The sequence below is a fragment of the Lagopus leucura genome, unplaced genomic scaffold (genome assembly GCF_019238085.1).
Source record: "Lagopus leucura isolate 7727_CA_CO unplaced genomic scaffold, USGS_WTPT01 Super-Scaffold_100001, whole genome shotgun sequence".
Lineage (NCBI taxonomy): Eukaryota > Metazoa > Chordata > Aves > Galliformes > Phasianidae > Lagopus > Lagopus leucura.
The window spans coordinates 69,404,175-69,427,522 of record NW_024962262.1 but is presented as its reverse complement, the minus strand read 5'-3'; the positions used below and the strand labels follow the sequence as shown (position 1 = coordinate 69,427,522).

The 23,348-nt window shown below is 43.2% G+C and overlaps 1 protein-coding gene across 2 annotated transcripts in view; it reads left to right on the top strand.

Moving 5' to 3' along the window:
• Nucleotides 1–16,131: 16,131 nt before the first annotated feature.
• TRAPPC10 (trafficking protein particle complex subunit 10) overlaps nt 16,132–23,348 on the top strand; it is a 41,475-nt gene continuing 34,258 nt past the window's right edge. The window contains exon 1 of one of the 2 annotated variants that reach the window (XM_042867846.1): nt 16,132–16,233. In XM_042867846.1, the coding sequence (XP_042723780.1) occupies nt 16,143–16,233 (91 nt within the window). In that variant the 5' untranslated portion in view covers nt 16,132–16,142. Of the gene's footprint in view, nt 16,234–21,726; nt 21,782–23,348 lie in introns of those variants that run through there. The other variant, XM_042867847.1, reaches the window with a different exon arrangement.

The following is a 23,348-nucleotide window of genomic DNA, read 5'->3' as shown; positions in this document are numbered from 1 at the left end:
AGGTGTTCTCTGATACCCAATGAATGCTTAACTCTTGGCAGGGTGGCTCATGACAATGTCCTCTTTGCCATGGTGTGCTGGGAACGCGAGCTTCCCAGACACAGTGCAGGGCCTGGCATCTGTTTTGGAGGGCAGCAGACAAGGAAAGCAGCATGGAGAAGAGATCTAACAAACAGGCTGAGCAAGCTGTGTTGAAATCCTTTTCAGCCAGCAATGTAACGCTACTCAGGTACATGAGGCTGCGGGGTACTGTGCTCAGCTGAAGAGCTTCAACACGTTATCCCATGTTGTAGGTCAGATCTTAATGGTATGGTCCCAGTGCATAACACTGTACATGGCTGCACCTTCATGCAAGGCAGTAGCAGTAAACTGAGTACGTGCAGTATGTCTGTGTATCTCCATTCTCACCACTGTTTGAGAGAAAAATTGATATCTCAGTTTTTAGTTGGCAACAAGGGCAGCTGAATTCCTATTATAAAATAAAATAATTTTAAATGTCTTTTAATTCCAACATCTTTAAACAGAGAGGACATCACTAATGTCCTGAAGCAGTTCACAGCTGGTGGCTGACTGATATGTGCACGTAGCTCTTGTTCCAGGTGTCAGAGTATCCGCAAGGGTCATCCACATCTCCTCCTGCAACCCCAGGTTAATAGCATGGCTGCTGCAGGAGGGTCAGGCACATGGAGGACAGACTGTGAGCTCTGGGACCAGCTGGCCACAGGGGCCATAGAGCTGTCTTTTCTGTAAAGAACCCATTTCTGTAAATGAACCCTTCTGGGAAGTTACAGGATCATAGAATCATAGAATCACAAGGTTGGAAAGGACCTGTAAGATCATCTAGTCCAACCGCCCTCCCATCACCATTGCTACCATAGGCCACTGAACCATGTCTCGTAGCTCCTCATCCAGGCGCCTCTTGAACACTGCCAGGGATGGCGACTGCACCACCTCCCTGGGCAGCCATTCCAGTGCCTGACCACTCTGAGAGAAATAGTTTTTCCTTATTTTTAACCTAAACTTCCTCTGGTACAACTTGTGGCCATTTCCCTGGGTCCTGTTCGTTGCCTGGGAGAAGAGGCCAAATCCATCCTCATCACAACTTCCCTTCAGGAAGTTGTATAGTGCAGTGCGGTCTCTCCTGAGCCTCTTCTCCACACCAAATGATGCATCTTGCTGGGCGCCTGCAAGGACAGTGGTATTCTACCCCAGGCTCTCCGACTGACACTTCAAAGACAGATCAAATGGCCACAAAGGAGACACGTTTTTAGACTACTGATACATTCTTTCAGGATTCTTTCAGTATCCTGCATCGGATCTAATCCAGGTACGATTTGCCCCAACCTGCCTTTGGCATGCAGACACTCTCATGCGTGGATGTGAGGCTGAAGCAGCAGGCACTTCCACTCATCACTGAGAAAGGCAAAGCATGTGGTTTCCCAAGGTATTTGCTAGAAAGCAGACCATCAAAAGCACACCTCTGCTTTTCACTGTCACCATCTGTGTTAAATGTCTTGCATAGATGCAAGACTATAGTAAATAGGTTGTAAGAGCAAGGCTGCCGGAGGACTGAGAGCAAAGAGCACAGCAAAGAGCACAGTTCACTCTGAAGACAGGTTGCTTTGCTTTTCCTCACTGTGGCTTGTGATGTGAACTGTCTTTGGTTCTCATCTTGCTGATATAGTGCAACATTAGCATAAGCAGGTTTCAGTTGTAGCCTACTTGTCTTGTGACACCTTTTATTTACTTGTCCAATGAGGTTACAAACACCTGTGTGTTAGGGTCTGATCCATTTTCATAAGGAAAGTCAGTAGGAGAGAGAAAGTAGGCAGGATTTAAGAACGTGTAAATCTCCTCCTTGACTTTGGCAATAAAGTACAAGCTCTACAAATATTTTCAGGAAAATGCTATTTCTTGTATGCTTCCCATCCTGTTTGGACCACTGCAGTGACTGGAGTGTGTGTAATCATCCCGTAGGAATCAGCAGCCGGAAAACAGCCCCACACAGCTGGCAGGGCTGTGGTTACCTCAGTGCATAGGAAAGAGAGGACTGCAGGACAAGGGCTGCAAGCCTGGCAGCTGCCCAGTTTGCAGATTGCAGAAGTGGGGTCCTGTGGACCATGTGTGCTGCAGAGCTCAGCTGGCTCTCCAGGAGCTTCCCAGGAGAAAATCTTTCCATTGTGGTGACTCCTCTCTTCACATAATGTAAAGATTCACACTCTCTTCAACTGTAGTGTCTGAGCAAACAACACCAAGCCGTTTTATGCACACATGGGTAACGCTGTAAGGCATTACTTGAAGCAATTGCAGAAAAATGAGGCATGGGGAAAAAGCAATCAGTGCTGAAGAGACTACAAGGTGGACTAAACTCTCTCTCGGTTAGGTTCTGTTTTGCTGCTTTGTTCTTGTGCTATGACTAGCCTGTAATCATGTAACTTCCACTGTCTACAAAGCTTTATTCCAAATGTGCAATATTGTAAAGGTATATATTCTTTTCCCTTTCCTCTTTCTCTTTTTAAAGACAGTGAAGATTTTCAGTACACTTGTTGGAATCATAATGGCATGACCCGTTTGTTATGCAGTACAGGAGGTGGGGAAGCACTTCTGTGTCTGCCAGCTGTTAGGTTCGGAGCCAGCCACAATGGCCACAGTAAATGACTGCTTAGCAAATCCCATATTTCTAATCTGATGAATTTAATATTAATGGCTCACAAACGGATGGAAAAGGCTTCCTCAGACCACTAGGAGATGCCTACATGAAAGGGCTTTTGAATACCCTGAAGCTGTGAGGTGTGGACAAAACAGCATTTGTACACTAGAGAGCGTAAACCTGTCATTTGAGGAAAGAAATTTGCTCAGACAGGGTAGGTCCACGTCCAACTAGAATAATCACACCACCACCACCCTGAGCCCAGCAAGATGGGAAACCTGCAAACTGATAATTTCCTGAGGCTGTGCACTCTCCTGCTGGCAACTGTACAAGAAGGCAGTTGGCCTATCTAAATTAAGTACGGCGCATAATGGAACATAAATTATTCCTGTTAACTTCAAGGCGATAACACAGTTAGGGAGAACAAATTGCACTGAAGCAATGGATTTTTTTCTTACTCTCTAAGGGATCCCTCAATGAAGCAACCTCTGGAGCTAATATTTGATCTGGGAATATTACAGGCACTAATAGGATTAGACACATGACTTCCTCCTCATTCTGATGGGAGTCAAGTGCTTAAATCTCTTGGGCGTCTCAGAGATTGATTCAGCTTGGATTCATAAGCTGCACCCACATGTCTGTATGCCCAGGTTTGCCTTTCTGACTGCTCCCCAAACAAGAAGAGATAAAATCCCCATCAAAAGGGTACGTGGCCTTTCCTAGGGAGAGCACCTTGTGTAGCCTGTGATAAAAGAGTACTTGCTCCCACTCAGGATTTAAAACAAAACAAAATACCATACCTTCAAATAGTATCTTTGCAAAAATTAAATAATAGGATTGTACTCTCTCACTCACGAGAGAAAACCTGTTTTCACTGACCAGCAACTGAATTGGCAGGGGGTTTCAATCTTGCTCAGCTTACATTTGGTCCGTAGTATAAAGTTCACAGTGTCCATCCATCTTTAATATGTTGTTCAGCATGGCTGAAAAACACTCTGCAACACAGGATGGTAATAGTGAACATTTCTTTATGGTGCTGTTAGTGGATTCTGGACGTAAACATCGGCCCTTGGAAATATATACAACCCTATTCCTGGGGGGCCGTGGAGTTCAGAACAAGAATCAGTGACAGACCTTCTTGTCCTTTCTCACCCATCAACGTTACCATTTGTTTTACAGTCATCTTAGTATCTTTATTAGCAAGAGCATCAATGTTTAAAAGGATCAGATCATGAAACAGAAGCCTGTGGCAGAAAAGCCCTGTGTTGCCTGTATGTATTGGCAATCTCAACTTACAGTACTGTTGTGCACTTGGATGCTTAATCCACCTTCTTTGCAAAATCACATACATTCTAAAATGAAAAGTAGCAACTGCCGGTCTAGCTGCCAAGAAGTGCTGCTATCATGGCATTTAAAGCATCAGACCTTTTCTTCAAAAGCAAATGTTAGTGATAATAGAGCATCTTACCATTTGATGGTGCTGTAAGGAAAAGTTTCCTCCTGACGCAACTGATGCCTATGAATACCTATAGTGGAAATGCTAAGTGATGGCCTGAATCAGTTATGAAGCACCTGGTGGGAAGGCAGGGCCAACCCAGGGGGGCTCAGGTGCATGTTATGTACCTGAGTGACCAGAAGGAGTGGAGCGAGGATCCATCCTTCCCAGACCTCATTTAAAAGTTGCCAGTGGGAGTAAGAGGACCTTGCTAGAGATCCCTGCATAGCTGAGGCCTTCTGAAGATAAGCAGCTCTTTTACTTTGTTTCTGTGTCCCAAGCTATTGCATTTGAGCAAATTCTCACTTGCTGCAGCCTAGGAGCTTGCCGCTCTGTTGTAATGGCTGCACATTAAAAATACCAAAAAATCTACATCATGTTACAAATACCAAAAATCTACACATCTTCTGGGCTGTACAACAAAACTAACTTCTTTATTTCATTCTTCCTATCTAGCTAGGGGTTATGCTAAGCTTTGTCCACTTTGGGGACAGAGGAAAAATGTTCATGTTCTCTCTAAGAAGTTATTGCTGTGCTAACAGGGGTCAAGACAGAAGCACAGGGCCACCATGAGGAGACAAAGGAGCAAAGTGTGACAATTCTGCACAGCTCTCGTCTCGGAAACTTAATGATAAGACCAGAACAGAACAGAATTTCATGTAACATAGCTGAAACAGAGAGGTTGTGGATGCCCCATCCCTGGAGGTGTTCAAGGCCAGGTTGGATGGTGTCCTGGGCAGCCTGGTCTACAATTAAATGCGGAGGTCAGCAGCCCTGTCTGTGGCAGGGGGCTTGAAGCTTGATAATCCTTGAGGTCCCTTCCAACCCAAGCCATTCTATGATAAAACCAAGCAGTTTTGTACCTATTTTTCAATGCTCTGAAGTTCTTCACCAGGTAGGAAACGTATGGAACCAGGGAGAGGGGTCACAATTGAGAAAATGGGATTTAAAAATAAGAAGTCAAGTCTGTTTATACTTGTAAAATCAGAGCAATGATCTCATTTGAAGTATTTCCACAAATTAAATCCAAGAATGTGACCATCTCTCTCTGCTTGGTTTTAGTTTGTTACTGGTCTGAGGCCATACTTGGCGAATGTTCCCAGAACAAGCACCTTTGCCATCTTTACAATTATGTTTCACATAAAAAAGCTATCCTCGTCACACAAAAGCTATCCTCCCTCTACCCATGTATGCTGTTTGATCATCTCCCTCATGGAACTGCAGAAAAATTAGGACTCTGAAGTGGGAGACTCCCACTTGTATCCATTCCTAGGCTTATTCTGATGGCCTTCTGAGCCTCTTCTTCAGACTTCACTACTGTGGTAACACTTCCATTTTTGTCACCCAGGGAGGACCTGCCTAAGGTAAGCTTGCAAGGGAATCTGATTGCTAATTAATACTGCATTTTAATTTAATAACTAATAGCTTTTGACATGCTAATTATGAAATGAGTTATCCCTTGATGGATTCAGAGTATTTAAATAATGGTGCAACTCACTTTATGGTTCCTTCCTTCCCTCCCTTTTCTCACCATTTTTTAATTGTAGTTTGGATCTGTGAGCACTCCACCAGGCTGGTGTGATGGGCAAACAGAAATATTTGTTTCCTAGAAAATCAAATTAGAAATTTTACAGTCTAACTCATTACAACTTCACCTGTACTCTTCAGAAGCTCATCCTAAGCAGGAGGATAAATGGAGTACAAAACCAGAATCACTGTTACATTCACGCAGAGATGTAATTTGTCAGTAAGGGTTTGTGTTATTAGTGTTTCAGTACCTTTTTTTAGTGACTGCTAGATGTGACCATACACCTACTTTAACAACAGCTTTTTTAGGTGAAAAATTGCTGTCATACATGTACATACATGCACACTGGAGAAAAGGGCTGTCTTTCGTCCTCCTTATGCAGGCTAGGAAGTTTGGGTGCATGGACCACAGTGCACAGCTGCTAACACAGCTACAGTAACAGTGATTTACCTTGAGTTACAAACTGGGAATCGCCTGGCTGTGAAACAGGTTAAGCCAAGTTGCAGTCTCTTGAAGCCTTCACTGCAGGTTGCAATGCAGTTGTCTTGCTAATCCCAAAGCTCCTGTACTCCAGTTGTACGTGGGAACACCTCCTAATGCTGCCTTCAATTTTTCTGAAGTACAGCCATTTTCGAGTTCTTGTCCTCCTCTGCTTCTAACACCTTCCTAGTTTAATTTTCCAGATAGACAAGAAAAAAACCTGTGTTCTTCTCGGACCTACAGTCTGAGAGCAAGCCTAAAATCCCGCTTTGGAATCTGACAGTTCTGAGACTGCCTAGAATTCTCTCCCACCCATGCTTTTAGTGTAATTGAAAAGGAAATACCATGCGAGTCTTTTCTTGCTTGGCCTAGGATAACTGCTTTCAATTTTAACGTAACACTGGTTAGCTTGCAGTAGGTGCTGCGACTTCACGCTCAGCAGGGCTGCATAATATGAAAAAGGAAACTATACTAAGGGAACAGATTCAGAGGCAAGTGATGCAGAGAAATGGCACTCACAAAATGCTGGTGAGAGTAACAGGTGCAAATGGTTCGGATCTCCATGTTTAAGACCAGATAATCAGCCCTAATGCTTCCCTGGTAACAACAGAAATGTTTTGCAGCCTGGGCCTAAGAATGACGTCCTGAAATCAGTCTGCAGCAGTAGACATCTGTAAGGTTTGAGGGCCTCTGTGAAGTCAGCTGACCTGATTTCTGCCTGTGGAGGAAGATTGCTGACTGAAACGTTGTTTGGACTTCAACAGAGCTGCAAAGGGCTGTAAGATCATTGCAGCATTGCTAGTTAGTATCTAAAATGTAAGTGTGAAATGGACAAATGACCTAGTGAGGTGAAGAAAAGGAGGCAAGTATAATGATGGCTCAACTGCAGAAGCGATTGGGCCAAATTCCTCTGATCTTTAGAATTAGCTTGGAGCAAAAGATGTCTTGTCTCTTCTTTTCTTTCATTTTGTTCATGGGATGCAGAGAGAGGTACAGTTGTTTGGAACTTTGGACACCCATCACTACCATCCAGAACATTGAGTTTGTTCTTTTTTACTAAGATGGATAAATGAACTTACAACATTCTCAGCATTTGGTCTATGAATTCAAATAGTGTTCTCTTTGTGCCCGCAAGGGGAAACTGCCTCTGACAATTCAGATATGCTGCTTTATTGTAGATCCTCTGATGACTAATTGAGAGCTACTCAATGCAAACTGCTTAGGAGAGGGGGAAGGTTTGTCATAGAATCATAGAATAGCTGAAGTTGGAAAAGACCTAAAAGATCATCAAGTCCAACCACAACCTGACCATAACTACCCTAACTCTAACAACCCTCTGCTAAATCATGTCCCTGAGCATCACATCCAAATGGATTTTAAACACATCCAGGGATGGTGACTCAACCACCTCCCTGGGGAGCCTATTCCAGAGCTTAGCAACCCTTTCTGTAAAGAAGTGTATCCTGATGTCCAAACTAAGCTTACCCTGGAGCAACTTGAGGCCATTTCCCCTCGTCCTGTCATCTGTCACCAGTGAGAAGAGACCAACCCCACTCTCACTGTAAGCACCTTCCAGGTATTTGAAGAGAGCACTAAGGTCTCCCCTCAGCCTCCTCTTCCCCAGACTGAACAGCCCCAGTTCTTTCAGTCTCTCCTCATAGGATATATTCTCCAAGCCCTTTAAAAGCCTTGTTGCCCTTCTTTGGATCTGCTCCAGCACCTCAATGTCCTTTCTGTACTGAGGTGTGAGCAGGATGACTTCCCTAGTCCTGCTGACCACACCATTCCTGATACAAGCCAGGATGCCATTGGCCTTCTTGGCCACCTGGGCACATGGCTGGCTTATATTCAGCTGACTCTCCATCAGTACGTTGAAGTCCCTTTCCATCAGGCAGATTTCCAGTCATATAGAGTGCTAGAAAGAGACATTGCCAGGAAAGATCCACCTCCTTCTTTTCTTTTTTCTTTTTAATCCCACAAGGTAATACTGATATTGACAAGTTATAATGATTACAGCAGAGAAATAGTATGCTACTGATCCTCCTTTCCAAGTCAGGCAGCATTTCCCTTTCCTTGCTCCAGGTGTTCTGCCCCACCTTGCTGGCCATCCTATAGAACTCCATACTTAAACTTTCCTTTTCTCTTGACTTCTTCATAACTTTTCCTGAACCTTCTCAGAAGCCTGTCATCTCACACTTCAGTTCCACCTTGTCCCTCTGGCTTGTCTTGGAGGCAATTTAGGAGCTCCACAACAAGGACACATGCAGTCTTTGCTAGTTGTTACTGCATCACCATGCATTCATTACTCTCTGGTGATGTACAGACAGTTTGCACAATTTTCTGCCACTGAAACTCAGACATCCAAGGAATGAAATGAAAATGCTCTCAAATTAAGCTGGTACAGAAATGAAGACCTCATACTGTTTTGTTGCTAGTAAATTTCAATCAACAACTCCTTTCCCATAACATGAAATAAAAAGCCAAAGTTCTGATTGCTATGTATAACTACTGCTCTGCGGCTGACACGCTAATGGAAAACAACGAGGTGCTTTTGAAACTGCTCATTCTGAAAAAGAATTCACTTGATGATATTATGAAAGGATTTTCCCAAATGCCAACATCTTTTCTGCTCCTGCAGAATTCACTGGGTGGCAGTGAATTGGTGGTATTAGTTAATTCGAAACAGAATTTTCTATTGAAAATTAGTTCAGTTAAAAATAACCTACTGACTGCGTGCAGGAGAGTTTTATTGGTTATGGCCCAGAGGTGACAAAAAGTTAAGAATGCTTCCAGTATTAATTCTTAATTGCCTTTATGTTGAAAGAAAAAGCATTAATATAGAGTGAATCCAGCATATTTTTTCTCTTGTGGTGCAGTAATAGAAAAAAAGCTGTTGCTAAGCTAATATCAAATGCATATATCAGCAACTTCTGCTTTCAATAAAATCCCAAAGTCTAGGCAAAGAAATGGAAGTATATCAAGTGTAGAAGAATGACATCTATTTTATGGGGCAAATGCATTTTGTCTCATTTTTACACTAGTGGCAGGAGGAATTATATAAAACTCCATCTAAATATGATGTCTGTTGACAGGGTTTGTATCTGTTTGCAAGAGAGCTGTTCACAGATGGGCCACAAGCAGGTGGCACCAGACTAGGTGCTATATTGCCAGTTCTTTGACTGCTGCCCACAAGCTGAAGTGACAGCATAAAACTAGACATTTGCTTTTATGTCTGACTCTTGACTAGCTCTTTGAGATAGGAATTCCTTTAGTACTCATTTAAAACTTATTTACATTTAATAAGTAGGTCTTTTAATCCCAAATACCATACAGAATGAATTAGAAGAGCAAGTGCAGTGCGTCTCACTGGAAGTTCTTCAGACTTTTTCCATACTTAGAAGCGAATGCTCAACTTGAAGGAAGCTTTCTATCAAAATACCTTGGTTTTTTTTCATTCTAAAAATTATTATTGTTCCAGATAGTGACAAATTTAGACTGGGGGATATTCTGACTATGGAGTATTCCTTCTGTATCCAGTTTTAGGCCAGACAGCTTTTGTAATTTTGGTGCATACCAGATGAATAAGCATCTCCTCCTACTACTTCATGGAAATCCCAGAACTGTGCAATGCCTACAAGCTTCTGTTTTAAACAGCGGTGATAGGTAAAAGCCAAGGTATTGTTATCATGAATATCTCTGGTATAATCCTACACTATCACAGAATCAACAGAATCACAGAATGGCCCGAGTTGGAAAGGACCTCCAGGATCATGAATCTCCGACCCCCATGCTACATGCAGGGCCGCCAACCTCCCCATTTAATACTAGACCAGGTTGCCAGTAGTCCCAGGAAAACCAATACAATCTGTTAAATGACTGGCTGTTGTAGAAACAAGAGAAGGTGGACACAGTTTGGTACAAATTTTTGTGCCTACAGTGAAAAGCTCTGAGCAGACACTTTCAAGACCTTCCACGCGATTCAAAGTTGGCATAACAGTAATCTGAACCACTCAGATACCATACTGGGTCTTGCTGGGATGGAGTTGACTTCATAGCAGCTGTAGGGTCACCATGTTTTGAATTTGTGGCCAAAATGGTGTTGCTAACATGCTAATGTTTTGATTACTTCTGTGTTTGTACAGCATCAAGACCACTTCTGTTTCTTGCTCATCTCTTGCAGGGAGTAAAGTGGGGGTGGGTGAGAGACTAGGGAGGGGGACACAGGTGGGACAGCTTACTCAAACTGAACTAAGGGACTATTCCATACCATACAACATCGTGGTCAGAAGTGAAAACTTGGACAGAGAAAGGAGATAGGGGAGGGAGGAAGGTGGCTGCCAAGGTGGTTGCTGCTCTGAGACAGGCTCACCATTGCTTTGCCAGTAGGAGGTGGTGAGTGATTCCCTTTGTTTTGTTTCTTGTCTCTTTCTTTCATCTACTAAACTGTCTTTTTAATTTTTTAATTTTTATTTTTTATTATTCTATGATTTTTCTCAGCTTTATTAATCTTATTTTCTCCCATCCTGCTGTGGGTGGAGCTGCAAGATAGCAGATGAATGGCTGCTTTGCTGCTGGCCAGGGTCAACCAACCACAAGAAATGGAAAGAAATGTTAGGTTCTGATAGATGTAGAGAATAGAGATATGCTTTTTCTTGGAAAATCTTTACTTGGAAGTGATCAAATAGGAGCAGTTAGATATGTGGATTAGCAGGAACAAAGAATTTCATATCTATAGCTCAATGCTAGCAAATCCTGGGATCTTCTATGATACTCCTGGACCTTCATGACCTTAAAGGCAATCAGACAAAACTAGAGAACAGGAATCCAATTACACTGCTGTTTTGTCTCCATCCTGGCCAAATCCTGGCAAAGAAATTTCACTTCCTCCTGTCACACCCTTGTCAGCTGTGGATCATTTCCCTTCCTCGACACTGTTCTCTTTCTATTTGTCTCCTCTCCTTTCCCTGTTCCTCCCAGATAGGACAGTTGATATAGTCTCCACACTCAGCAGGAAGATTATCAAATGTGGGTTTCCTCCTGTAATGGATTTTTGCGCTTGTTTCAGGTGAGACAAAGTTGATCTTTTCCCTTCATAGTGTCTGGTACAATGCAATGTTTTGGCTTCAGGAGAAAAAACAATGTTGATAACACACTCATGTTTTAGTTGTCGCTCAACAGTGCTGTATGGAGCCAAGGATGTTTCAGTTTTTCAGTTTCTTGAACTATTCTGCCAGCAAGGAGGGCTGAGGGAACACAAGGAACCAGGAGGGGAACAGAACCAAAACAGCTGATCTAACCTGGCCACATAGCTATTCTGTACCATATGAACATCGTGTGGGGGAAAAAAAAACAATACACACACACAAAAAAAAAAACACACATAAAAAATCAGTGGGCAGTTGGCTAAACGACCTGCTGCTGCTTGGGGACTAGCTGGGCATTGGTCAACAGGTGGTGCACAGCTGCTTATGCATCACTGGTTTTGTATATATTGTAACCATTACTATTATCACTTTTTCATCTTCTTTTTCTATCTTAGTAAGTCGTTTTGATCTTCACACATGAGTTTTAGGTTTTTTTTGTTTGCTTTGCTTTTGTTCTTCTTCCTGATTCCTTTTCCCATCCCATTGGAGTGGGGTTTGAGCAAACAACTGTGTGGTGCTTAGCTACCTGCTGGGTTAAACCACAACAACTCACATTAAAACATAAGGTAATTAGGGATATAAATTAACTGCTTTCCTTCCTTTTTTTTTTTCTATTTCCCCCCCTTTCCTCTGCCTTAAGTATTTGAAAGACTTTCAACACGAATTGTCTCAGTAGAGACCCAAAGACTGACATCATATGTTAGGATTTAGTGTTATAACAGTGAGCTAGGGCTTAATTAACCTTCTAGCCCTTTGGGAGACCTGAGACAGAGGATCCAGTTCCTCACAAAACTACTGCTACTTCTCCTTCAGTTATTGAGCTCATTAATCTCTCTGGTACTGTACTTAGGCCTAAAGCTACATCTTATTTTGGTAACTTAAAAGTGCTAAATATGTTACAGAGATAATGAAATTCTTTGTCCTGCCTTGCAGAGAACATCACTTAAATAAACCAGTAAGAGAAAAAGAACTGGGGGGAGAAAAGGGAAATGGAAATTCAGAAGCAGAAAGGGGGGTTAGATATGCAGACTTCCGGTGTTTATTTGACACCTGTGCCACGTGGGTATGCACTTCAAAACACATGGGACAGGACAGAAGGGGACAAAGAAATTTAACTCTTTAATTGCTTACGTTAACCACTGCACAACATATACATACAGAAAACGTTAAGCTAGCTTCTTTCTCTGATACAGTCCTCACCTTTCAAGTCAGACTTCATTCCTTCTCCTGGAGGATGTGATCCCAAAAGCCATAGAAATGACCCAAAACACACCTAAGTAGAAATTAGCCACATAGTATGACTCATCTTACACTGGTGGGACTGCCTGATGGCTGAGTACTGGGCGCATAAGCCTTTGAGACATCAATAAGAGCAAATATTAACAGGACTAACAGTAGCAATTACAGCCATATAAAATTTTTATGAAGACAACTTTGAATTCTGTTTGATGCTACTGCAGAGAGAAGTGAAATCAGTGGAAAGTGAGCTGGCTTGAAAGCCCAGTGTAGATGAACAATGTGAAATCAGGAAGAATAAACATCAGCTATTGCTTCTGATAACAGCTAATGCTTGAAGCACAGTTAGAAAGTTAGTAGCAAAACCATAGCCTGCATTTTCAAGTGAAAAGTGAGTTTGTGTCCCTTGTTTTCAGAAACAGTTCATTTTTTCCAATGTTGTTTTCTTACTGCTAGTAGGTTCATGCACCCAGAGCCCTGTTCCCATAAACATCCATCTAAGAGAGTCAATGGAGCATGCTGCGGCCTCTGTTCACAACACAGCTGCCTATGTGGAGAAACCAGACTGCTTAGTAAGGAGGAAAGGAAAGGCTTGCGCACGTTTCTGTTTCAGCAATCTAAACTTCAGAAGCTGAGATGAACACAGGCTCAGAAACCAGAAGTCTCTTCTTGGTCAGGTAGCACATACGGCTTTTCATTCTCTCATACAGATGCCTCCTAGGTTAATCTATTCCATTACAATGCACCTCACAGTCAATATCCATCTCAGTGGTGACCTACTTGGGTACTGAGCTCACTGCTGTAATAAAATGATAATGCTGATGCTAAGGAGAAGCACTTGCACAAGCAGCAGCTGGCTACAAACTGCCCCAAGTTCAGCTCCACGTACAATTCTGCTATGCTAGCATGATAAGGAAAAAGTTGTAGGCCCAAAAAACTGGCTAGGGCTGTTGTTTTAGCTTAATGGAAACATCTACACTGGGACTACTAAATCCAAAGAGACTGAAATTCTGTGGTGACTAAAACCTTAATCCCACTGAACCACTGACCTTAGCTCTAATCTCTGAGAAAAGGGGACGAGCACTGTACACTAACAGGAGATTTGCTGGAAGAGATTCACACGTATTGAACCCACATTTGCCTGCTTTCATACCTGTGTTGCTTAGGTCTGTGCAGGATGGCCAACGTAATGAATGTACGGAATAAATTCTGTTGGAGCTGACTGGAAGGAATTCATGATTTTTCCACATTTGTAACTTTGTTTTTGTTTCAGAAAACCATGTATTTGCCATACACTTAGTAGTGATACTGTAAACAAATGTATAAATGCTGTCATTTTTAAAATTGCTGAGTTGCAGTGACATGATATACTTTGACTTTCATAGTCCACACACACACACACACACAGAAGTAATAAAGTGTTTACATTCAGCTGCTCATCTAGACATACAGAACAGACATTTTATTTATTGTGCCATATAAATTTTTTAAAGTTTTGGCCTTTTAAAGTATTTTGTATTTGACTGGGCCAAGGAAACAAAAATAAAGTGAAAGAAAAAAGTTTGTGCTAGAAGAAAAATCTAAACAATATGATTTCTGTAAATATTTAAGACACCCAAAGCACCTTAGCACAATGTTACTGTAATAAACAGTTATGAGTAACACAGATATTTTTAGCCCTACCTTAGATTTATTTAGCTTTACACATGTATGGAGTGTTCTTCATTTTTTTTACCCTTTATGGTAAAAAAAAAACTTTATAGTACGTTTTATATCTTAATTACAGAATCACAGAATCACACAGAATCACAGAATCACCCGGGTTGGAAGGGACCCCAAGGATCATGTAGTTCCAATCCCCCTGCCTAGCAGGGCCACCAAACATAGACATTCAGATCAGGTTGCCCAGGACCCCGTCCAACCTGGCCTTAAACATGTCCAAGGACGGGGCATCCACAACCTCCCTGGGCAGCCCGTTCCAGGGCCTAACCACTCTCCTATTACTCCAATTACTCCAATTACTTCTGTTGAAGATAGTCAAGTTAACATTCTCCAAGTTTAGGAAATTACAGGGAGGTTGAAGAAATTGTACACTGCTGGGGTGAACAGTGGCTGCAGTAAAACCAGAATCACAGAATCACAAGGTTGGAAAGGACCTACAAGATCATCTAGTCCAACTGCCCTCCCGTTGCCATTTCTACCATAAGCCAAGCCACTAACTGTATTTCATAGCTCCTCATCCAGACACATCTTGAACACTGCCAGGGATAGCGACTGCACCAGCTTCCTGGGCAGCCATTCCAGCGCCCGACTACTCTCTGAAAAAGATTTTCCTTATTTCTAACCTAAACCTCTTCTGATACAACTTGCAGACATTTCCTCGGGTCCTGTTTGTTGCCTGGGAGAAGAGGCCAAAGCCCTCCTCATCGCAACCTCCCTTCAGGAATTTCAAGAGTGCCAATTTTATGAGTACTTTAATGCAAAACAATCAGATACAAAATAAGTGCAATAGCGTATTATATCTGTGTACTCAAAGACTTACATTATAAATCATTAAGCTTTGTGGGCCATATTTGCTGGTATGTTCTAGCTGCTCTTTGTGATTCTGAAACCAAGATGTACCTGTGTGTAGGCTGGCTTTGCCCCAGCACCTCGCTCGCATCCCTGTGCTCACCAGCCCATGCCACATGCTCTGCTCCCTGCAATCCTCCTGCTGGCCTCACACTGCACAAGCTACCTTTCTTCAGGCCGAATGATAAACCAGCCATCTGTCACCTTACTCACTGCAACCTGTAAAGTCCACTTTCCAGATGGCCTGCAACAGAACTGACCGGCGTGCCTGAGGTCACTGAAAAAACAGTGCAGGTGCATGCTCCCACCCAAGCACCTCTGACCACTGTGGAAATGGTTTAGGCTCTTCAGCGTTATTAAGTATGCGCTTCAGAATCCTATGGTTATTACAGAACCAAGAACGGTTTGGGCTCGAAGGGGCCTTAAAGATCATAGCGTCCTAACCCCTGCCATGGGCAGGGCTGCCCCCTCCCTTCAGCTCAGGCTGCCCAGGGCCCCATCCAACCTGGCCTCGAGCGCCTACAGGGCTGGGGCACCACAGCTTTTCTGGGCAGCTGTGCCAGCGCCTCACATCCCTCTGGGGAAACATTTTCCCCTGACGCCTCTCCTACATCAGGCCATCGTTCTGGCAGACCCTGAGCTCTCATACCAGCGCCCCGCAGCACCCAGTCCCGACCTGGTTCCCCTCAGCGCCCGGCCCGCCCTGCGCAGGCGCACCGCTCTTCGGCCCTCTGCTGCCCGGCCCCGCTCCCCTTTTCCCTCCGCCCGTCAGCAGCCGCGCCCGGCCCGGTCGGCGTCGCCCCTCGCCGGCCGTTCGCGGCGCTCCCCGGAAGCGGTAATGCTCCGCCGGTGATCCAGGAAGCGGATGAGCCCGCACGCCTTCCCCTCCGGAACGGAGCGGCGCGGCGGGGAAGGGGAGCGGGGGCCGCGAGAAGGCCCGGCGGAGGCGCGGGCCGTGGCAGCCCCCCCGGCGGCGGCGGCGGCGTTTCCATGGCGCCGGGCGGGCGGGGGAGCCGGGGCTGAGGACCCCGCCCGCTCATGGACCCCGCCGCGGCGGCGGCCGGCGAGGAGGAGGGCGGGGAGAAGCCGCCGGTGATTTACACCATGGAGAACAAGCCCATCGTCACCTGTGAGTGCTGCCGGGCGGGGAGGGCTAAGGGGCGGCGGCGGCTTGGCGGCGGGGACACCCCGCAGCTTTGTGTGCGGAAAACGGCACCGGGGAGCGGGTCGGTGTCCGCCCTGCCACCCCTCGTCGCGGCCCTGCGTTCTTCGGGTGTGTTATGGGGTGGTGGTAAATAAGGAACGTGGCTTGAAGGGGTTGCAGGCACTCGGGGTGCAAACGTGGTGATGAAACTTACGCCCTGAACTTCTGGTCGGTGTAGTGCTGCTGAGGGCGAAGAGGAAGGCGTGCCTCTGTGGTGAGGAGGGGTCGCTGCTGGTGGGTTCCCGCTGACGTTATAATTTAATCCTTAACTGTTGTGCTTTAGCTCCGTCTCTGAAAGGCAGACGGTGTGTTTAACGAGCCGTGTCCTGTGGTTCCAGTGATGGATTAGTTCCCTCAGGTGTAAAGCACGACGTGTGGACACCAGCCCTGATGGAAAACAGCAGCTCCTGTGGTTCTGCAGGTGTAGAGGGCGGCATGTGGAGTTCACTTAAACACATGAAGCACAGCCGTAGTGCTGCTGATGGATGGGGGTCAGCCACAGAATTCTGTGTGCTTTGAAAGGAGGTTCATCTGTGATATCAGAAACAACAGAATTGGAGTCACAGAATATCCTGAGTTGGAAGGGACCTGGAAGGACCATCAAGTCCAACTCCAGGTTCCACATGATGCCACTCAAAATCCTATTCTGAGAGCACTGTGCAGATGCTCCCCACTGGTGGCCGTGCCCACAGCCCTGTGCATCCCGTTCCCCGCCCACTGCCCTGTGGTGCAGCCCCTTTCCCTGACCCCCAGCTGCCCTCCCCTGACGCAGCTCCATGCTGTTCCCTCGATCCCTGTCGCTGTCACACAGAGCAGAGCTCAGCGCTGCCCCTCCGCTCCCTGTGAGGAGCTGCAGCTGCCATCAGGCCTCCCCTAAGCTCCCCTGCTCTGGGCTGAGCACAGCAAGGGGCCTCAGCCACTCCTCATGTGACTATTTGCACTTTATCAGTAAGGCCATGGTAATGCTTTGTGTGCTTACAGAATAAAAACTGTTCCACGTTTGTGTGCTGTCATTGTACAGAGTCAGCTCTATTGTATTTCCTGACTAATGATTTATGTCTTAGACTGATATTGATATTCAAGTGTAAACTCCTAACTACATAATTACAGAATTGTGTGTGTGTAAATACATATATATAGTTTTCTCCAGACTCTTTTATAACTGTGCTTTTCTTTCTCTTAAACTTTTTAATTGATTTTGGATGTAGCTCCTAAATAGAAGTCAGTGATATCTTTACTGAATATTCAATCCTCACCTACTTCAGACACCTTTGAAATCCATTTCAGGTCTAAAGACAGAAAAATGAACATATGAGAAACACATAAAGGATATCACTGACTGTGCAATCTACTGTAGGGATTCTGCAGGGCTGTTGTGGTCAATATTCAGAGGTCCCTTCCAACTTATGTGGTTCTGTGATCCCCATTGGTGTCACTGTACTACTCAGGCTGAGGTGGAATGTTCTTTAGGTTTGCTGGTTTTGTGTTGTGTCCGGAATTGGAGTGTGTATGAGTATGAGGGAGAGGAGATGGGCTGCATATCAGTCCTTACTGTTCCTGTATCATTGGAGTATGTAAAGCACCTTTCAGTTTGTTGAAGTACGTGCAGCTTTACTTCAGGCTCTCTGGCCTCTTTGTGCAAGGAAACTTTCAAATTTCCAAACGCTGAATTTCATCAGGTTTCAATCAAGCCCAGGTATCCGATTTTAAAAATAATTATTTTATATAGTGAATGTATTTTGTGTTTGCAAAGTGTTTTAGACTCATCACTATACAGTATGATGGCAGCATATCACAAATGAGATACAAGGTAAACATTATGCATCATTTGTGTGCCTTGCTGCTGGACAGCAGGAGCTGTGAGCAACCATGACAGCAGTGTGGTAGTAAACCTTTTCTGATGTGAATTGGAATTGATTGATCTGACAAAACTGAATTCAGAAAATAAAGTAACTGAGCAAAAGCGCTCGGCAATGACGTCTCTGGTGAATGTCGTAAGGGTGATTTGCTATCATTTTCAAACATTTTTTTTTTGTGGTGGGAACACATTTTGTTTTAGCAGCTTTTGTTTCCTTTCTTCTCTGTCCAGAGAAGTGCACTTGGAGATGATGGAACCTCAAATGTGTTCAACAAAAATGACTTTGGTGAGGGAAAGCATTTCTGATCATCCATGAGCAGATGAGGGTTGGTATTTTAGGAAATTAGTTGCTGGATTTGTATTGGTTTGTTGGAAAGTACATTCGGAACTACAATATTAGAAACAATTCAATTACTACAACTTCTCTTCTGTTTTGTTGTCCTGGTTTCAGGCAGTTAAAGCTGTCTGGGATAAGTGTCCTGCCCAGCAGGTGCATGTGAGGGGGAACAGAACTGCAAGGAGATGGAAGGACAGGTGGTGGAGTCTCCTTCTCTGGAGACTGCTCAAGATCTTCCTGGATGCTGTCCCGTGTGGCCTGCTGTAGGGAACCTACTTTAGCAGAGAAGTGGACCTGATGGTCTCCAGAGGTCCCTTCTGACCCCTCTGATTCAGTGATTCTGTGACTAGCTTTTGTCTATGTGAAGATAAGTGAGGCTGTGTCTCAGAACAGAAGCGTTTATTTCCCTTTGCTACAGGATTTAGATTAATCTGTCAAATAAACATTTATATCATGAAATGCTCCTGTTGACTTTCAGAATTTATTTTTGGTAATTGAGAACTGAAGAGAAAAGTTTGGTATGAAACTTGTTTTCACAGCACTGCACATATAGTGATATTTTGCAAACAAGTGTTTTTACCTACGTGAAACATTTGAGCATATTTTCAAAGGAATGCTTCTGTGGAGAAAAGAACTGGTAGAGTTCTGTGAGTTTGTCTCTGTTGTGCAAGTAATCCTTCGCCAAATTGATAGACTCCCAAATGTAGCACTGTAGGTATGTATGCTTTGTCCCACAAAGTGAAAATGGCAGCTCCTATGTGGCTTGTATAATTGGTGCCTATAGCAAATGCAGTTTTTAACTGCGTTTATTCTTCTCATATAACTAACAAATCTGAAGACAGTTTCTGTAGGCAAGCAGACAACTGTATTATGTAAGAATGGGGAAGGTAGTATATGCACAGACAGGTGCTGTTCCCCTGTTGTTTTTTCACCTTTCCTCAAAATGGCAGCATCCCATGTAGTATGAAGTCATTCTTGTCAGTTAGGCCTGAGTGCTGTGATGACTCCTTTCCAGAACAGTTTGAGGCACATTTTTGTACTGTCAGTCTTAAACCCAGGGGGGACTTTCACATATCCAGCTGTGGATATTCTCACTGCAATACATTACATTGCAAGCGCTCACCAGTCAGCCTCCAGCTTTCTCTCGCTGCTGCAGAAATACTATTTTTAGTGTTGTTAATTGTTTTTTATTCAAAGAGGCAGGTTGAGCCTCAGACATCTTGGACTTTGGTATCTTCCTTGCAATGCTGACTTGGCATAATCTTTAAGCAAAGTAGATTGCATTCTTAGCAAACCTGAACAATGCTGCTTGTGTTTCCTGGGTCGCATTTTAAATTTAATTTGAGAAAGTCTTTTGAATAGGAATATGATGTTCATTAAAATACATGCCAACCAAGTATTCTGATTAAAGAACTTGTCCTTATGTAGCTGGTTTACACTTCAGTTACTTTCTGTCATTATCCACATAAAGAGCAAGTTGAAGGCTGTAGACCATCTTGGTGAATGAAGTAGTTTTCTCAGAGCTTTTCTGCCATGCTCTTCTTTTGCAATTATTGTCAAGCAGTTGAATGCTCCTTATCAATACGTAGTGTCTGTTTATATATATAAAACTGTGTGTATAATTTGTTCTTGCGGTCACTGCTTTTAGTAGAAAGAACTTTCTACTTTATATCTCTTTGGGGAGAATAGGTTGCATCACTTTCATCAGAATGTGTTGTGATACAGCAAGAGCAAGATCATCGTAAGCCTGAGAATGGAAAGTGTCTGCAAATACCTACAAGAGCAGCAAAAATAGAAAGGACGAATGAAAGCGAAGAGAGTTTTAGATCTTTTTAGAATAAGAAGGAGTACCTACTGTTAAGGATACTATCGTGGGATTGAAAGAGCTTGATTCAGATGATCTTGTTTGTATCATTAGTAGGTGGAGGTCTTAAAATGTGCCAAACAAAAAGTGGCATGTAGCCTAATTGATTTGGTGCTAGTGAGACCCTTTAAACAACTACATCCTGCAGAAGTGTGTTCTGTTAGCAAACAGGCACTTAAGTTGTTACCGTTGAGGAGGTGATCTGATTTTATTCTGTACTTATGTCTAATTACCTTTATCATGAGAAGAGGCAGCATGTTCTTGTCAGTGTTAGCTCCTATCTTATAAACATGGTGGTGCAGCACTAAGATGGAAAAACTTAGTACCGGAAATTTCTTCTACAGGTTACAAGTGAATTAGGTAGAGTTCTTGTATAGCAATTAAGATGTCTTATATTTTACCTTTCAGCCCTCTTTGGGAAATGAATCCAGGTTGGGGAGCAAGAGGACCTTTTAAAAAATGAAAGCAAAGCAACAAAACCCCCAAACAAACAGCAAATGAATCCTTCCAAGACTTTAGATGGATACGCTTATAACAGGCTAGTGAATTCTGAAGGAAAAAAAAAAATACCACAGCAGGACTTTTAACCAATTTAATAATAAATGAGATCAGAAAGAGTAGTGTTGAACAGTATTTGAGAACAAATGCTCAACAAACCCAGTGAAGTGTAGTCCTGGCACTGTGCTCCTTCAAAAGTTCTTAGAGCCTTTTGTCTCACGTGACAGTTTTTCACTGATGTCAAAGAAAAATATTTGTCTGCTCTAGTCATCTGACGTCAGAGGTGTGCGTGTTTTTGTTTCTATTTTCTTCACACTGCCTGTGTGGTTAGTTAATGGATTGGAATGATTTCATTCAGAAGAAAATATTGATTTGGGAATGTTCAGATAGTTCACTGACAAGCATCTAGAAAGTTTGAGATGTGCTGGGGGGAAAAAAAAAGATTATTGGGGATTTTGGTGAGTTTGGGATAGGTCTCAAAATGTTATTATGATTCTTGTGCATCAGCCAGCTTGTCACAGAGTACCTGTTCCTCTTGGGGATCCTGGACTTGTACCAAAGTACCAGGGAGTAAAACAAGAAGGAATGGAGAAATGAAAAGCTTGGAACCAATAGCATAAAATTTCAGTGAGTAGCTTGAACCTTCATGTGGACTGCTGGAGTTGTATTTTCTGGAGTGCTCAGCCACCTTAGCATTATGCTGTCATCTTGTCACCTAAACAAAGGGTATTTAGGCATTGGTTGTTCCTTTCAGTTCTTAACTAATGTCACCCTTGAATTTTTTCCACAGGTTTAGGTTTATGGTTATGAACTTCTCTATAGGGATATAGCCTATCCCTGAACCACAGATTGATACATTCTTTACTCAGTTAGGCAATGAGGTTTACAGCCAGATTCACAATCAGCATTCATTTTAGTAAGTTTTGCTTCTCTTTTGCTTGATTTGGCCATCTGAATGTTTTGGATGTCAATTTGGTGGATGTCAAGTGGTTGCCAGTCATAGAAAGCATAAGTTAAAATGATTTTTTGGCTCACCGTTTGATCTGGGCTTGTGGTAAAACTATGTAAATCATTTAAATCTATTTTGATTTTTTTATTTATAAATATATTTATTAGATATGCTTAAAGAATATAGTAGAACTAAAGATGCACTCTTCTGGTTGTTTTAAGTGATAAGGGATGTTATTTCCTAGTTATGATCTTAATCGGGATATTTAGGTCCTGTTTAATTCTGTCAATTCTTCAGAAGAAGGAAGTCCTTCTCTAAAAGGCTGTTGAGTTTTAGTTGTAGGATTCCAGAATTATTTTTGTTTCCCTCTTACACACATCCATCTTTCTCTTCTTAAGCTGTGTCTGGTCATCCTTTACGCTTTGGCTCTACTGGTGACAGTCCTTGGAGTGAAAGCTTAGTGTTGAGGCCCTTCCACCGAGATGAGTTTGCTACAATACGATTGCTTAGGCATCCATCCACATTGTATTTGTTTTGTTGTGTGTCTGCCTTTGTTTAAGAAGATAACTTATTTAAAGCCATTCTCAGACTTTATATATTCTTTTTTTATTCCCCCCTTTCCCTTTCTTTGCCCCCAGACTTTGGAATTTGTTGTAAGTTGGAGTTCCAGGGATACTTGTATTCTTGGAAATGTTTTGTTCAAAATTTAGTTAGATGCAAGGCAAAATTCATGTGTGGGTTTTTTTTGTTTGTTCATTTTTTGTCTTATTTTAAAAATATTTTAGGAAGTAGATCATGCATGCAGCAACTACCAATGCTTCAGGGATGCATACAGAACAGTGTGATACTTTTGCAGTATTTCATGTCTTTTGAGTCTTGGGAATCTTACACAACAACTCTCCCAAACAATCCTGATCTTCCAGGAACTTTTATTCTGTTATTTAGGAAGGCGATACTCTTACTGTCTGCTTATATTGATGTTCTCCACTTCCACTCCAGTAGCAGGCAGTTGACCTGCATCTTGCCAGTCTTACGGTCCTTTCTAGGTTGTACTACCAACTTAAAGAATCATAGAATGGTTTAGGTTGGAAGAGACCTTTAAGATCATCTAGTTCCAACCCCCTGCTATAGGCAGGGGCACCAGGTTGCTCAAAGCCCCATCCAGCCTGGCCGTGTTTCCAGGGAGGGGACAACCACAACTCATTTCATGTTTGTCCTGTGTCAGTTTTATGCTAGTGCTGCCTGCTGATAACTTCATATTCAGTGTTTGATGAAATGGCTCAAACTTGCTGATGACAGTAGATATAGGGTCTAGTTGAGCAGAACCTGAAATACTGCAATCCTTTGGGTGTTTGTAATACTTGGTGACTGTGTTTGGTCCGTGTTCAAAAGATAAGGTGATGTAGTTTGCACTGGAGGTCCGTTCTCCTTTTTTCCTCTAATCATTGAGGATAGCCTTGCATGGATCACAGATACGTTCTTATGTGCCCTCAAATCTAGTGCAGGAGAAAAAGCTAATTACAACAAATGAGTT